General features: G+C 37.1%; 2 protein-coding genes across 5 annotated transcripts in view; one reads left to right on the top strand and one right to left on the bottom strand.

Annotated features, from left to right (window-relative positions):
* The window catches only part of LOC134791737 (mitochondrial glycine transporter B-like), a 58,512-nt gene that overhangs the window by 604 nt on the left and 43,419 nt on the right, over window positions 1-14,489 (top strand). Inside the window, exons 1-6 of one of the 4 annotated variants that reach the window (XM_063762874.1) lie at window positions 2,416-2,511; window positions 6,692-6,825; window positions 8,085-8,351; window positions 9,036-9,211; window positions 11,443-11,612; window positions 12,148-13,023. In XM_063762874.1, the coding sequence (XP_063618944.1) occupies window positions 2,494-2,511; window positions 6,692-6,825; window positions 8,085-8,351; window positions 9,036-9,211; window positions 11,443-11,612; window positions 12,148-12,267 (885 nt within the window). In that variant the 5' untranslated portion in view covers window positions 2,416-2,493 and the 3' untranslated portion in view covers window positions 12,268-13,023. Of the gene's footprint in view, window positions 1-2,415; window positions 2,512-5,457; window positions 6,076-6,691; window positions 6,826-8,084; window positions 8,352-9,035; window positions 9,212-11,442; window positions 11,613-12,147; window positions 13,024-14,489 lie in introns of those variants that run through there. The other 3 variants (XM_063762873.1, XM_063762871.1, XM_063762872.1) reach the window with 3 other exon arrangements.
* The window catches only part of LOC134791503 (apyrase-like), a 42,169-nt gene continuing 41,349 nt past the window's right edge, over window positions 13,670-14,489 (bottom strand). Inside the window, 1 exon segment of the mRNA XM_063762548.1 lies at window positions 13,670-13,928. Within this exon segment, the coding sequence (XP_063618618.1) occupies window positions 13,725-13,928 (204 nt within the window). The 3' untranslated portion in view covers window positions 13,670-13,724.

Here is a 14,489-nt window from a genome sequence, read left to right as displayed (position 1 = left end):
TTTTCCTATAGATAGGTAAAGAACTATTTTGTGTTTTTTTTTTTCAAAATTTTAGCACAGTAGTTGCGGAGATAAATTTTCCATGTGTTTAAATTATTATTCATTGACCAGTCAAGCTACCATGTAGATTCAGGGGATTCAGGGTCAACCAGCAAAAAACGCGAGGGAAGCGAGCGCGAAATTTTTTTGACAAAATTGTGAAAGCGTGTTAAAAAGGCCGGGCCGGGCCTAAAAATCCGAAGTTCCCCAGTGAGGCTAGCTTTCATGCGAGGTCGAAGCCGTGCTTCAGGATAAGCTCAGCTAGAGCATAGACGCCAACCAATGTCCATTGTATTAAAAAGCGAAACCGTAGGCCGAGCTTGGCGCAGCGAGGTCAAAGGCTAAGCTGAAGAAGACGAGATTTGGAAGACAAACCAAAAATTTATGTAAAATGTGAGGCTGAAGGTCGAGCTCAGAAATCTCCACATTACTTAATAAGCCCGAAGCGTACTTATAACCAGCGCGGTGAGCTTTCATGCGAGGCAAAAGGCCAAGCTTCTTAAATCAAATTTTTATATCTGTTAAAAATTAAGCGACACTGAAGGTCGAGCTGTAAGAAAGCAGCGCTAGTGTAGGGTTGCCATACGTCCCGGTACGCCGGGACATGTCCCGGTTTGAAGCACGGTGTCCCGGCGTCCCGGCCGATAAGAAAATTGTCCCGGTTTAAAAATCATAGTTATTTAGTAGGGGGCTGGACTTGGTAAATAATAATATACCTTCATTTCTACGTTTCATATAGCCAAAATTAAAAAAAAACATGTTTTATGGTACCTACTTTTACCTAATGTCCAATATCAGTTTCTCAGACACAATAATTAGATGATTATGTAAATTATGTTATTTTATAGCTTTTAAAGTCTGTAATGTGGAGCTCGAATTTCAGGCTCCCAAGGGCCTAAAACCTCATCAATGGAACTTCGGCCCTCCGAGTAACTCTTGTACATATGACACATATTATTGTTGAGTAACACTAGCGCTGCTTTCTTACAGCTCGACCTTCAGTGTCGCTTAATTTTTAACAGATATAAAAATTTGATTTAAGAAGCTTGGCCTTTTGCCTCGCATGAAAGCTCACCGCGCTGGTTATAAGTACGCTTCGGGCTTATTAAGTAATGTGGAGATTTCTGAGCTCGACCTTCAGCCTCACATTTTACATAAATTTTTGGTTTGTCTTCCAAATCTCGTCTTCTTCAGCTTAGCCTTTGACCTCGCTGCGCCAAGCTCGGCCTACGGTTTCGCTTTTTAATACAATGGACATTGGTTGGCGTCTATGCTCTAGCTGAGCTTATCCTGAAGCACGGCTTCGACCTCGCATGAAAGCTAGCCTCACTGGGGAACTTCGGATTTTTAGGCCCGGCCCGGCCTTTTTAACACGCTTTCACAATTTTGTCAAAAAAATTTCGCGCTCGCTTCCCTCGCGTTTTTTGCTGGTTGACCCTGAATCCCCTGAATCTACATGGTAGCTTGACTGGTCAATGAATAATAATTTAAACACATGGAAAATTTATCTCCGCAACTACTGTGCTAAAATTTTGAAAAAAAAAAACACAAAATAGTTCTTTACCTATCTATAGGAAAACCTATTAGAAATGTGTAGTCAAGCGTGAGTCGGACTTAATTATAGACATTTCACTCACGTTTCACATGAAAAAATACATTGTTACAAATTGTGTAACCCTTTAAACGCGACGCGAGTCCGACTCGCACTTGGCCGGTTTTCTTTAAATGTCCCGGTCTGAGTCCCCACACTTATGGCAACCCTACGCTAGTGTTACTCAACAATAATATGTGTCATATGTACAAGAGTTACTCGGAGGGCCGAAGTTCCATTGATGAGGTTTTAGGCCCTTGGGAGCCTGAAATTCGAGCTCCACATTACAGACTTTAAAAGCTATAAAATAACATAATTTACATAATCATCTAATTATTGTGTCTGAGAAACTGATATTGGACATTAGGTAAAAGTAGGTACCATAAAACATGTTTTTTTTTAATTTTGGCTATATGAAACGTAGAAATGAAGGTATATTATTATTTACCAAGTCCAGCCCCCTACTAAATAACTATGATTTTTAAACCGGGACAATTTTCTTATCGGCCGGGACGCCGGGACACCGTGCTTCAAACCGGGACATGTCCCGGCGTACCGGGACGTATGGCAACCCTAGTGTATCCTTATGATCCGTAAGAGCTAAACTTAATAAAGGACAATTTTTGCTTTGGGCCCGAAGCGAAGTTAGCGAAGCCATAATTATGTTTATCAGGCGATGACAATAATATTGTGCGTCTACGTTCCCGTCTTATCTAAGACCTCCTGCAAAACACGCTAAAATGTCGTCATGCGAGCCTACTAGTTAACGGCATGGATGGTAAGTCATCAGAATCATTGGTGCTGTGGTCACGAGATTGTTTGCATTGTGCTTTTTTAGGAGCTTTGGTGGATCTTTATAAACAATGGAATACTTAACTCAGGTACAGTAATCAAGTTGATGTTAGTTTTGTGGATTATTAACATGTTCAGACCGGTAACATAAATAAAGTTATAGTTAAGCATATACAATGTGTCCCAAAATTCAATGATAAGCTGGCACCAGTGGCACCAGAAGATGGACCTGCTCATGACTAGTCGAGGAAAAAAAAAATATCTCAATTTATTATGGAATAAAAAAAAATCGACAAAACTACATGTATTCTGGTATTTTAAGGGTTGTGGTGGAGAGCAGTGCTACTTAGGTTGCCGATACAAAAAAAAACAGAAATATTTGAACAATTGTAGACATGGTCATTAAAAATACCATTAGGGGTGTCGCTTTTAATTTTTTAGATATTTTTTTTTAATAAATTGAGATATATATTTTTTTCCTCGAGTGGTCATGAGCAGGTCCATCTTCTGGTGCCAGCTTATCGTTGAATTTTGAGACACATTGTATATGTGACATCCATTATACACATTGCTTGACCAAACACTTTGTGATCCTTATGGGAATATAGATTTTTTTTTTATTAATGTGCATAATCTCAATTAATCATACTTGATGTAGGGTAGTATCATTATCATTAGGATCAGTTTAATTTTTAATTAAGTATTTTTTAGTATTTACAATTCAAACTATGTCATTGTTTTACTTAAAATTGTTTAGCTGTGATGACAGATAGAAATAGCTACAGTGCTATTTTTTACATTTCTAATCATAATTATGGAAGCAGTTCTTACATCTCATACATGCATATTTTATTCTTAGGATACTTTTTAGGGTATTACATTTTTTCCTATGGTGGTGAAAAAAAAGTTAGTTAACATTGTCAGATAATAATATCGAAAGCGCCGTGTCAATCGTGTCATTAAATTTTATCTTAAAACCTGTACCTGAAATTTGTTACCTACCACTAACCTAAACTTACAGGCTGATCACATCAAATTAAAATTAGCAAAAGATTTAAAAAAGGTGTAAGTATAGTATTGTACAATACATTTCATTTGAGGAATTTGATGCCAGATCTTATAGAATAATCTGTCTTTTTAATTAAAACTATTCATCATTGTAAATAGGTGATATAACTGATATAATATGTTGAACTTACTTTAAAAGGCCATATGTGTAACACACAGTTAATATAGTTACATATTGGGTATCTTATTGTTAATTTTCCATGGAAAACATGTGGAAAAATAATTATCTTCATAAACAAGATAACAGTGTTTTACTATTACGCTATTACTAATGATTTTATCACATAAAGTTATGTTTTTCATAAATATGTTAGATCATTTAATATATCACATTATCTTATCGTAATAAAGGAGAATTTGGGAAAAACAATAATATTATAGGTTGTGTGGAGGAGATCGCTCTTTAGCGATAAGACCGCCTGTTGTCTGCCTGTACATTTAATCAATTATTCTTTTCTTTTGTATCTTTTTACTGAGGTGTGCCAATAAAGAGTATTCTATCTATTACTCAAGTAAGCTACTGAACAATTTACAAAATACTTATTTTTGAAAATATGCTACTTATGCAACAAATAACACTATAAAAATATTTTTATTTGTACTAAGGTGAGAATTCATGCTTTTATTTGTCAACATTTAAACATGCCTATTAATTTATATAGATCCGTCTTGATACCACCAAAATACACACGACAATGGCCCTTATTCTGTTAACATAAAGTCTATTAGATATACAATGTATACCTCTGATGGTACACTGATCCATTGAACCATGAGTAGACATCTCAAATCGCCAATTAGACTGCATAAGATAATAGCAGATATCTCTTTTATTTATTTGTTAATTATGAACTCTCCTGACCTTTGATTTGGAGTAATCATGTGCTAGTGTAGTGAAAAATGGGAATCTAGCCGCTGCCAAGCAAAAACGAACCTTATGTATGATGAATAGAGTTTTAGTTTATATTTATACCTATGGAAAAATTAATTTGCGGAAATTGATATTTTTAATTAATAGTCAATTAATGTTTTATCTAAAGGTTTCTTTAAGATTATTCGTTTTTGCGCAGTAATTGTGTCCCTTTCATACTGTAAGTATAGACAGTCAAGCAAATCTTGTCAGTAGAAAAAGGCGCGAAATTCAAATTTACTATGAGACAAAGTCCCTTCGCGCCTACATTTTTCAAATTTGCCGCCTTTTTCTACTGACAAGATCTGCTTGACCAACTTTATAAGTACATTTATATAACATAAATTTACGCGTGGCAACACCAGATACCTACCTAAATATTATGGCATAGCAACACTGAGAGTTACTATGCTATGTTACGGGTGCGGTTATATTATGATAACAATTATTTACGTCACTAAATATCGTATATTACCTTTTTTTCTCTACTTTATTCTTATATCGTAAACAAAGGACTTACCTATGTACTTTTGTAGGTATAATAGCAGCTTTTGTCTCTGCTTTAATACAATTACGTCAATGATGTTACTAAATAATAATTCAATTAAAAATATTTGCAACATTAACATATTTTGTAGTGTAGAATTGTAGATCATAAGTAATCATAACATTTCTTTAGATAGATAATATATTATAAATTATAAATGTTTATAAGAAATATCCGTATTCTTATTTCTTATAAACCTATTTCTCTCGGTCAGTTTTCAGCTTTGTACGGCACGGTGTACTTAGAATGAGAATTTCAGAATATTTATTTAGAGTCTGAATTAATTGGTATTATTGAAAAAAATTATGACAGTATTAACAAACATTGAGATATATTAATCACACAAGTCGTTAAGTTCAAAGTGTTCAAACAAATTTATAACCTATTCAAATAGTTGTGCAAACTCTTATTAGAGTAAATCATCAGTAACAGTTAATTTAAACATTTAAAAATATTTAGCTCTAAATACTCTTTAACGATTGGCTAAATCGCTATCACTTCAACTTTGTACATGTACAGAGCATATCTCAGACGAGGGTATCAGTGGCTTGTACCCCCTAGTCAGAAGGCACGGATAGTAATTATCAGTGGGGGTACGACCTACGCCTCAAGACAGTAGATAAGCACTTCTATATAGGAGCTATCAACCCAAGAACGAACAGTACATTGCTACGCTTCGTACAGTGCGCACGTTTCACCAAAAACTCTCTTCAACTGTGTTCAACTCGTTCTATAAATTCGTTTCCCTTTTGTTTTCCTAAATGGCTAAATTCGTTGACAGTGATTTCCTTTCCCCCAATTAGTTTCGTTTCTGTGTTTGTTTTTAAAGACTTTACAAAGTTCGCTGTCGCCTGTGCTGCAGGTTTTCAACAATTCGCGTTGACGGTCGCATACATGCATTTCTTTTCGAGCGAATTGCTGCAAAAAATGACCATTACTCTAATGTTCCGTATCAACCCGATCTACTACTCAGATTACTCGGATACGATCTAAGATTGTATGTAAAGTCGTTCTCCAGATTATTCTGCCATTGGCTTTACAATTTCGATAATTATAAGTTTGGTGTGTACTCCAAAGATATTACCTGACAGCGTTTACTTATAAGTCAACATGGATATTGTGGCAAATGTAAGTTATGAGTAAAGTTTCTGTTTTCAACCTTTTTTTTAACAATTTCCTCTCCTGACTTATTAGTTCATTACACTGAACCACAAGCCCACTTAGTATTTCACCATTTCATTATAAGACAAAACGTATCTTATCTTAAAGTGACTTCAGGCCAAAGTGTATCATACTCGTACGTCGACTCTACTTAATATTCTTTCACGTAATTATTAGACTAATTTCTTAAAGCTTAGAGCTTAGAATGGTGTGAATAGAGACATTCTTACTTTCAGATAGTCTTGTTGGTTGACAACCAAGACGACTTTAACAACAAGAGCTCGTTAAGGTGCATTGGGACAAGTTCGAACGCGGGATAATTTTGAAAATGGCATCAATAAAACTAGAAGCACTTCAAACTTTTGCAACACTTACGTGACTTACGCTACTCCAACGATTACCAAGACATCTTTCTTACTGTTGCTACAGTAGAAACTGCTTCTAGTTTAGTAGACATTTGCTTTTTTAAAAATTACCCATCCTTCGAAGTTATCCAAAAGCATCTTACCTCAGACTCCTAGTGAGTTTTGATTGTACCTTTAAATTTGTAATGTATGGAGTTTAATGGAGCTGTTCCTTGCAGTATCACCCGGTGTTCAAGGCGTTCCTGGCCGGTTCCTTCTCCGGGACCTTCAGCACGGTGCTGCTGCAGCCCCTGGACTTGGTGAAGACTCGTCTCCAGAACCCTGGGCAGCTGGTGGCGGCGGCTAACGTCAAGTGAGTTATTCATTGCAATGTTTTGAATTAAAGGAAAAGTGTAAAATCACCGCCGCAGGCGGGATCGAACGCGCGATTGTGAGAGTTCGTCTAAGTTAATTTTGCACCGAGTTGAAAGAACAAAGTGAGGTAGTGTCATTATAAACGTCATATTTCATAGAAATTTGACGTGAATGGTGACATTGCAAATGATATGCAAAGTTAGCTAGATCCGACTCTAGCAGTATAGTATTTAATGGAACTTACCCCGAATTACCTATTTCAGGTTTTCCTGTTGATACGAGTATAATATTCTATAGAATATTATAATATGACTGATTAATAGTTACTGACATGAATGATTGATAAGTTAAGTCTTCAATTAGATAATTATGTTGATAATATGTTATCGGTGTTCCATGCTTTGTTTGCTATAGACGGTTTTATCATAAATAGGTACCTATAATAATTATACATATTAAAATAAGCAAATTTTTAAATATACCAGTCAACCAAAGATTGAAAGTAACCATTTTTTTAAACTTTTGCTAAAAAAATCGACTGCGTATGATGTCTAGAAAAGTAATACATTACATAGTACTAGACGGCCTCTCAATCTGCAGTTAACTATTTGTATTTTGTCACGAGAGAGCCAGAATTTCAAAACCAAATTTCTTTAACTTAAACTCGAGTAAAAATAATTTACCTACTGTCACAAACATTGAACTGGCAACCGACTAGACCTAAATCTATAGCACATAAGAATCCATTAAAAATGACTTGTATTAGATAATATATCTTGTAGGAGTATTTGTCATCAAATAATATAATCACGGGTCGGGGTATTACGAAGTTCTCGGCTATCACGCGACGACACGTGCCCGGGTTGTTTGCTTTCTGTTTACTTAATGGGCTATAAAGCAAAAACATTGACTGTTTAGTTTATAGCACGTGTTTTAATTTTTTTTACGATTCTTGATCTAACAACGGTCGTATGATGTCAAAACTCATGAGAAATATGCTTAAAAGTACAAGAATTAACGACTATTTAATAGCAAAATCGAAATCATCGTTGCTCTTACGCCTACCTACAAGAGCTGTTAACCTTTCATATGTTGTCAAAAATCGTGGGTAGGTATAGATGAAAACCTCGGTTGTCGTCTATAGAGCAAATGAGCGTCTAATGGACAAAAATCGTTCTCGAAAAAATGCAAATGCTGACTAGAAATTTAGTCAAGATCCTCGGAAAAATTGGAGGTTAATATCAATTCTCCTTTCAGTGGCCGCATCCAACCTGGCATGATAACTATCTTCGCGAACATCGTCCGCCAAGAGCACATTATCGGGCTATGGCGCGGCATGGTTCCCTCCGTCGCCCGCTGCGTCCCCGGTGTCGGCCTTTACTTCTCCTCCCTGCACTGGCTGAAAGCCAAGATGGGCAAGACCAGGAACCAGGATCTGGGGGCGTTGGAGGCGGTCGCTTTGGGTGTGGTTGCGAGGAGCATGAGCGGCGTGGCGCTGATACCTATTACTGTGATCAAGACGAGGTTAGTTGCGACTTTATTATTGTTTTAAGGTTGAATTTTGACACAAATGCATCAGATTTTAAAATTAGTACACAGAAAGTAGGAGGACAGTAAATTTTGTGGGTAACAATGCAATGGGCAAATCCATGTGGTTCTATAAGTAATTGAAGTTTGAGGACGTTAATTGCATGTATTTGCCACGCAATTATTTAATATTTAGTTGTATTTTTCGTTTTTATTATCATGTTCACAAATCACAATCAATACAGAGATGTACTTTCAAAACTGGGGCGTGGTGCAATTGTTTTTACTTGATTTCTCGATAACTTATGATCCGATGCAATGACGTAAATAATACATAGGTACGTAAATCGTTAATTCCACATTTGATTTACATAAACTACCGCGCAGAAGTACTAATGCGGTCGAATCGCAGTTGCATATAATTTCATTTACATTGAATGATTGTAAATTTACATTTATGTAATTGAATTGCTTAAATTAGGTACTGATGAAAAGTTTGTAATTAAAATAATCAGATTACCATAGAACGCGTCAAATTCCTCAGTTTGATAAATTAGAAACGTGATCTATAATTATATAATTTATGATCATTATATAAATAGGTATATTCACTATTTAAAATTTTATAGGGTCGGTATGGTCGCAGCCAGCCAGTATATAATTATTTTATTTTACTTTCAGGTACGAATCAGGCGTCTACAAATACACAAGCCTGACAGGGGCTCTGAAGGCAGTATACAAGGCCGAAGGGCTGCGAGGCCTGTCCTGCGGCCTCGGGCCCACGCTAGCAAGGGATGCTCCGTTTTCGGGGCTCTACCTCATGTTCTACACGCAGACCAAGCAGGCTGTGCCTAAAGGTAACTGTTTACAAGTACACAAGTCTAACCCAAGGCAGTATACAAGGCCTAAGGGTTGCGACGCCTGTCCGTCGGCCTCGGGCCCACTTTAGCAAGGGATGCTCCGTTTTCGGGGCTCTACCTCATGTTCTACACGCAGACCAAGCAGGCTGTGTCTAAAGGTAACTGTCTACAAGTTCACAAGTCTAACCCAAGGCAGTACACAAGGCCGAAGGGCTGCGAGGCCTGTCCTGCGGCCTCAGGCCCACTTTAGCAAGGGACGCTCCGTTCTCGGGGCTCTACCTCATGTTCTACACGCAGACCAAGCAGGCTGTGTCTAAAGGTAACTGTCTACAAGTACACAAGTCTAACCCAAGGCAGTATACAAGGCCGAAGGGCTGCGAGGCTGGTCCTGCGGCCTCGGGCCCACTTTCGCAAGAGATGCTCCGTTTTCGGGGCTCTACCTCATGTTCTACACGCAGACCAAGCAGGCTGTACCTAAAGGTAACTGTCTACAAGTTCACAAGTCTAACCCAAGGCAGTATACAAGGCCGAAGGGCTGCGAGGCCTGCTAGCTCACGTTCTATACACAGACCAAGCAAGCTGGGCCTAAAGGTAACTGTTTACAAGTACGCCAGCAAAACTTAACTGAAAATCGTAATTCAAGACCAAAAAAAGTAAGACAATGTTGCCACTGCAATACATTGTTTGTAAAATAGTAAATTCCTTTTTATAAATAAACACGCTAAGATAATTTATTTATTGGTAATTTTACTCCTACGATTTAAAAAAGTACTTTTATTTATTTATTTTTACATAAATACAAGATGCGCTAGTAAAAAGTGGCAACATTGTCTTAATTTTTTTGGTCTTGAATTACGATTTTCAGTTTAAAACGGTATCGTCTTGGGTCGTCCTATTCGTTTTTCGTCAAGTTCTTAAATTACTCATATTCTGCTTTCGTCACCCATTCTACATTGAAAGCCACCGACGATTGTGACGAATGTAAAATGGGTGACGAAATCAGAACAGGACTAATTTAAGAACTTGACTAAAAACGAATGGGACGACCCAAGACGATACCTTTAAAACAGTGTAGAGGGCTCTATTGTTAAAGATTCACTTACTTTTGGTAACTCTTGTTACCGACCACCACCCTTTCTACCTAGGCAATAGAGTTCAATGAAAAATATCATAGTCAAATACTGACCGTTATTATAAAATTTATAAATATCAAATAACTCATATATGATGCTTAAGATATAATTGTAATAATTTATATTTGGTGATTAAAATTGTCGTGCGTGTCACGATAAACCCAGAAAACAACATTATCTTATTTAAAAGTCATGTTATATACATTTTCAGTAAATATTTTCTTACACCAATTTATCATTCATACACAAAGATATTATGATTAGATAATAAATGTTTTCCACGTATAATTCAAGTAAAATAACCTACTAGCTAGAAACTTCTTTGACAATAAGATAGTGAAATTAATACAAGATAACATCATCGTCATTAGATTACATTGTGAATTATTCGTTGGCAACAGTATCGATAAATATGTAACCATCTGTATTTAATATTTGCTAGATATTAATCATCATAGTTACAATAACAGCTTAAGATTCATTCAAAAATGAGCCATAGTATCTTTGCCATAAGGTTTTATTTTAATTGTATGCGCCTATTTTTGAAGTCAAAACTTCTTTAGCGGCGCTGTGCACTTTTTGTGATGGGGAAAAAATGTTAAACTCGCGACAGCGTAAGACGCTTCGTAAGACGAACACGTGACCTGATCGAAATACTGTTACAATGTCATTGAGTTTTCACTTCTGCCGGCACTCCCGGAGTGCAACCCGTTGTTTTTTTATTTTATGTGTTATTGGTAACTGGTTACCATACAATAACTAGGTACTTACGAGCAAACAAATTCCGAACAAACAAGTTACTATTATTACAGCTTTTTTCAATATTTACATAATACCTACTACAGTTTACACTATTACATTCTCATGTTCGTACTTACGGCACAATTTTAAATTTCATTTAAAAAATGTATGGTAATTATAAATTTACCTTATCAAACTCAATCTTGATCACAATCTTTTCGAAGTGCTGCTATTATCCATTCAAACTTGCTCCTTATATTTTTCAACAGGTTCCCTTAACTCTTAATCTCACCTCCACTCAAATTTAAACCTTATCACTTCACACTAAGACTCAATTTCAACCTCTCTTTACAGAATGGATGCAATCACCGAGCGCGGCCAGTGCCATACATTTCACGTGCGGCGTCATAGCGGGCATAACGGCGTCGCTAGTAACCAATCCTGCCGATGTTCTCAAAACTAAGATGCAGCTATACCCTGAGAAGTTTCCTAATGCTTTCACCGCTGCCCTTTACGTACATCAGGTAAATACACCTTACGACTTTGAATTAAGGTTGAAATTAGCTTATATCGGGCATAGCGGCGTCGCTAGTAATCAATCCTGCCGATGTTGTGAAAACAAAAATGCAACTGTACCCTGACAAGTTCCCTAATGCGTTCACCGTTGCCATTTACGTACATCAGCTAAATAAACCTTACGTCTTTGATTTAAGGTTTTAATTTGCTTGAAGCGGGCGAAGTATCAATATTCGTTCGTCCAGAGCTCAAGCCGAAAATGAATTTGCAAAATATACCTTACGATCTTAGAGTTAAGGTTGCAATTACATTAGTTCAAATTGAGTATTTACCACCATAGTGGGCAGATAACTCAGACTTGCTTACCGCTTTCAGCGCAAAAATTCAGAACCCTATTTATGTACAAATAAGGTTCAAGTTTGTTTTTCAAAATGGCTGATTCTACACAAGTAATCTAACTAGGTTGCCATATAAAACTTTATATGGCAACCTTTAGTTATCTCCCTTTTTCTCAATAATAACATATCTCTCTCTCTCTTTCAGACATACGGGATCAAAGGCTACTTCAAAGGTGCAGTGCCCAGAATGCTCCGTCGCACCCTCACCGCTGCCATGGCCTGGACAGTGTTCGAAGAGATTACTAGATCTATAGGTCTCAAATGATAACCTAATGAATGGTCCTAAGAGTTGAATCTATGGGACCTTAATCTTTTGAATGCCATGCGCTTGCAAAATGAACCTTATGGTGAAGAGCTTAGGTTGATTTTTGAATGGAGGAGCTGATAGAACAGATTTGATACAATGATAGGAATTAAACCTATTTTGAGTACTTTGGTACGAAATATATTGAGGTACCTAATATGTAGTGGTCACAAATTTACGTTAATGACGAAACTAGTATTACTCGATGGAAATATATCCTTATATTTTGTTTATATGAACTCGTTTCAAATGTAGGTACCTAAATAGTTTTAATAAAAAAATATATACACTGAGTATTTTATAGGCCCTTGGCGTTCAGAGGGTTAAGCGCACACATTGGTAGAAATCGCTGCTCGAATGTATAATGTGATTTTCGGGTGATATGTTCCTGTTATTGCTATATTTAAATCTATATGTATATACGTGTTTCTTTCTTGTTATGTTTTAGGAGAATCAGTTCATGTATATAGTGTTTTAACCAAGTTATACATATAAACTTGCTGTCTCTGTTTAGTTCGTTATTATAGAAAGTCATAGCGTGCTAGATGCACTAAATCTAATGATTACTTGTTCAACGGGGTTTTAGTCTTTGATTTTAATGTTTTCCATCAGGTAATGTGTGTTGTAGTATAACTACGTAAATGTATAACCTATATTTTATTAATCGTTTTGAAATGTTATATTTTTGATGATTAAATGAAGCTTTGGGCACAAGAACTTTGTTTTAATTTAGTTTATCCCCTCTTTCCAATGGGGTTGGCCGGTCGAAGCTATTTGCGGACGGCGCCGGTATAGGTTTCCCTATCAATCCCGCCAAGTGTCAAATTCTTCTTTTTAGAACTAGCTAGGCGAGTTCTTTGTTCGTAGGAGCTTTTTCGCTACCTACATGTTTTCTCGGCTCATAGCGCGTAGCTCGCGTTGGCATTGAATGTGGGTAGTGCAACTATTGTATAAAGATGTCTTGTCTTTTATCTGCTCACGCTAGCAATCACAACCATTAGAGTAGATTGTGTAATTTGTATTGATTGATAATATATACTAGTGTCATAGTCTATAAAACAATAGTCATTCGACAAAGCCGTCTAGACAGGGCAATCGTGCGGGATGCGAGGAGTGGTTCGCGCGCACCCGAGCTGCATACATCGCCATTGTTAGTAGCTCGGTACTACTCTCAGAACTAGAGTGTCTTATTTGAAATATTTGTTTTTGGGCAGTTGTGTAGGTAAAAGTTTGTGACAACCCTACTGTGTTCTTGTGCGGTGTCGGCATTTACGCAAACATTAAAGGCGTCGGTCCACTGTTACTTTTTACACTGTTAGTGCAGTTTTGTAGGGAGAACGAGTAGTTTAATAAAAACAAGGTCTAGCAAAACTAAACGTTTATTATACATATATACAAATACCTATTAGTTACTTTATTCATATAAACTCCAGGCCTTCATACTTCAAGTTCTCCACTAGCGTGTCATGCAGTAGCACTGTTCCGTCCGTCCTAAAGGCTGATATGTATGTGGCGGTCTTACCCTCGAATTCTGTGGTCTTTAGGGCCACTATGGCCTTGTCGTTGGAGCCGGGGATGAACTTGAATGAGGAGAAACCGAGTTTCGGCTGGTGTTTTGTTATCTGTGAACAAAATAATTATACGTCAGTGACTCAAACCAGGCGTGGCTCACTCCGCGATTTCGTCGCGTCGCAACAAGTAAGTAGCTACAAGTACATCCGTCCCACACCAATTTTGGTGGCTAGCCCTAAGCCGCGCGTGGCGCTTGCGCCACCTAGCGGTCATATCTGTCCTAATCGTAACAGACGCGTTTTGTTAGAGAGTGAATCTTCTGTACCTAGTACTATTATTTATTCTGTGCTCAAACTTAGGCCTATGTCCAGCAGTGGACGTCCTCTGGCTCAGTGTTGGCCGAAAGTTAATCCAAATTGAAAATGCTGGCCATTAACCATTATAAATTGAACCGTAAACTGTAATCGTCCATTACGGTTTAAGGTTCAATTTATAATGGTTAATGGCCAACATTTTCAATTCGCATTAACTTTCGGCCAACACTGCTCTGGCTGATATATGATGATGATGACTCAAACAGATGTTGGTAATTTTTTTAAATATCCGGGTCTATCGCGAATTTGTTTTGAGCGTCCCTGGTCTCGTTATAAGAAGTCCGGCTACACCGCTGC

The sequence above is a fragment of the Cydia splendana genome, chromosome 6, assembly GCF_910591565.1.
Source record: "Cydia splendana chromosome 6, ilCydSple1.2, whole genome shotgun sequence".
In the NCBI taxonomy this organism is placed as follows: Eukaryota; Metazoa; Arthropoda; class Insecta; order Lepidoptera; family Tortricidae; genus Cydia; species Cydia splendana.
This window is presented reverse-complemented; position numbering and strand designations above follow the sequence as displayed.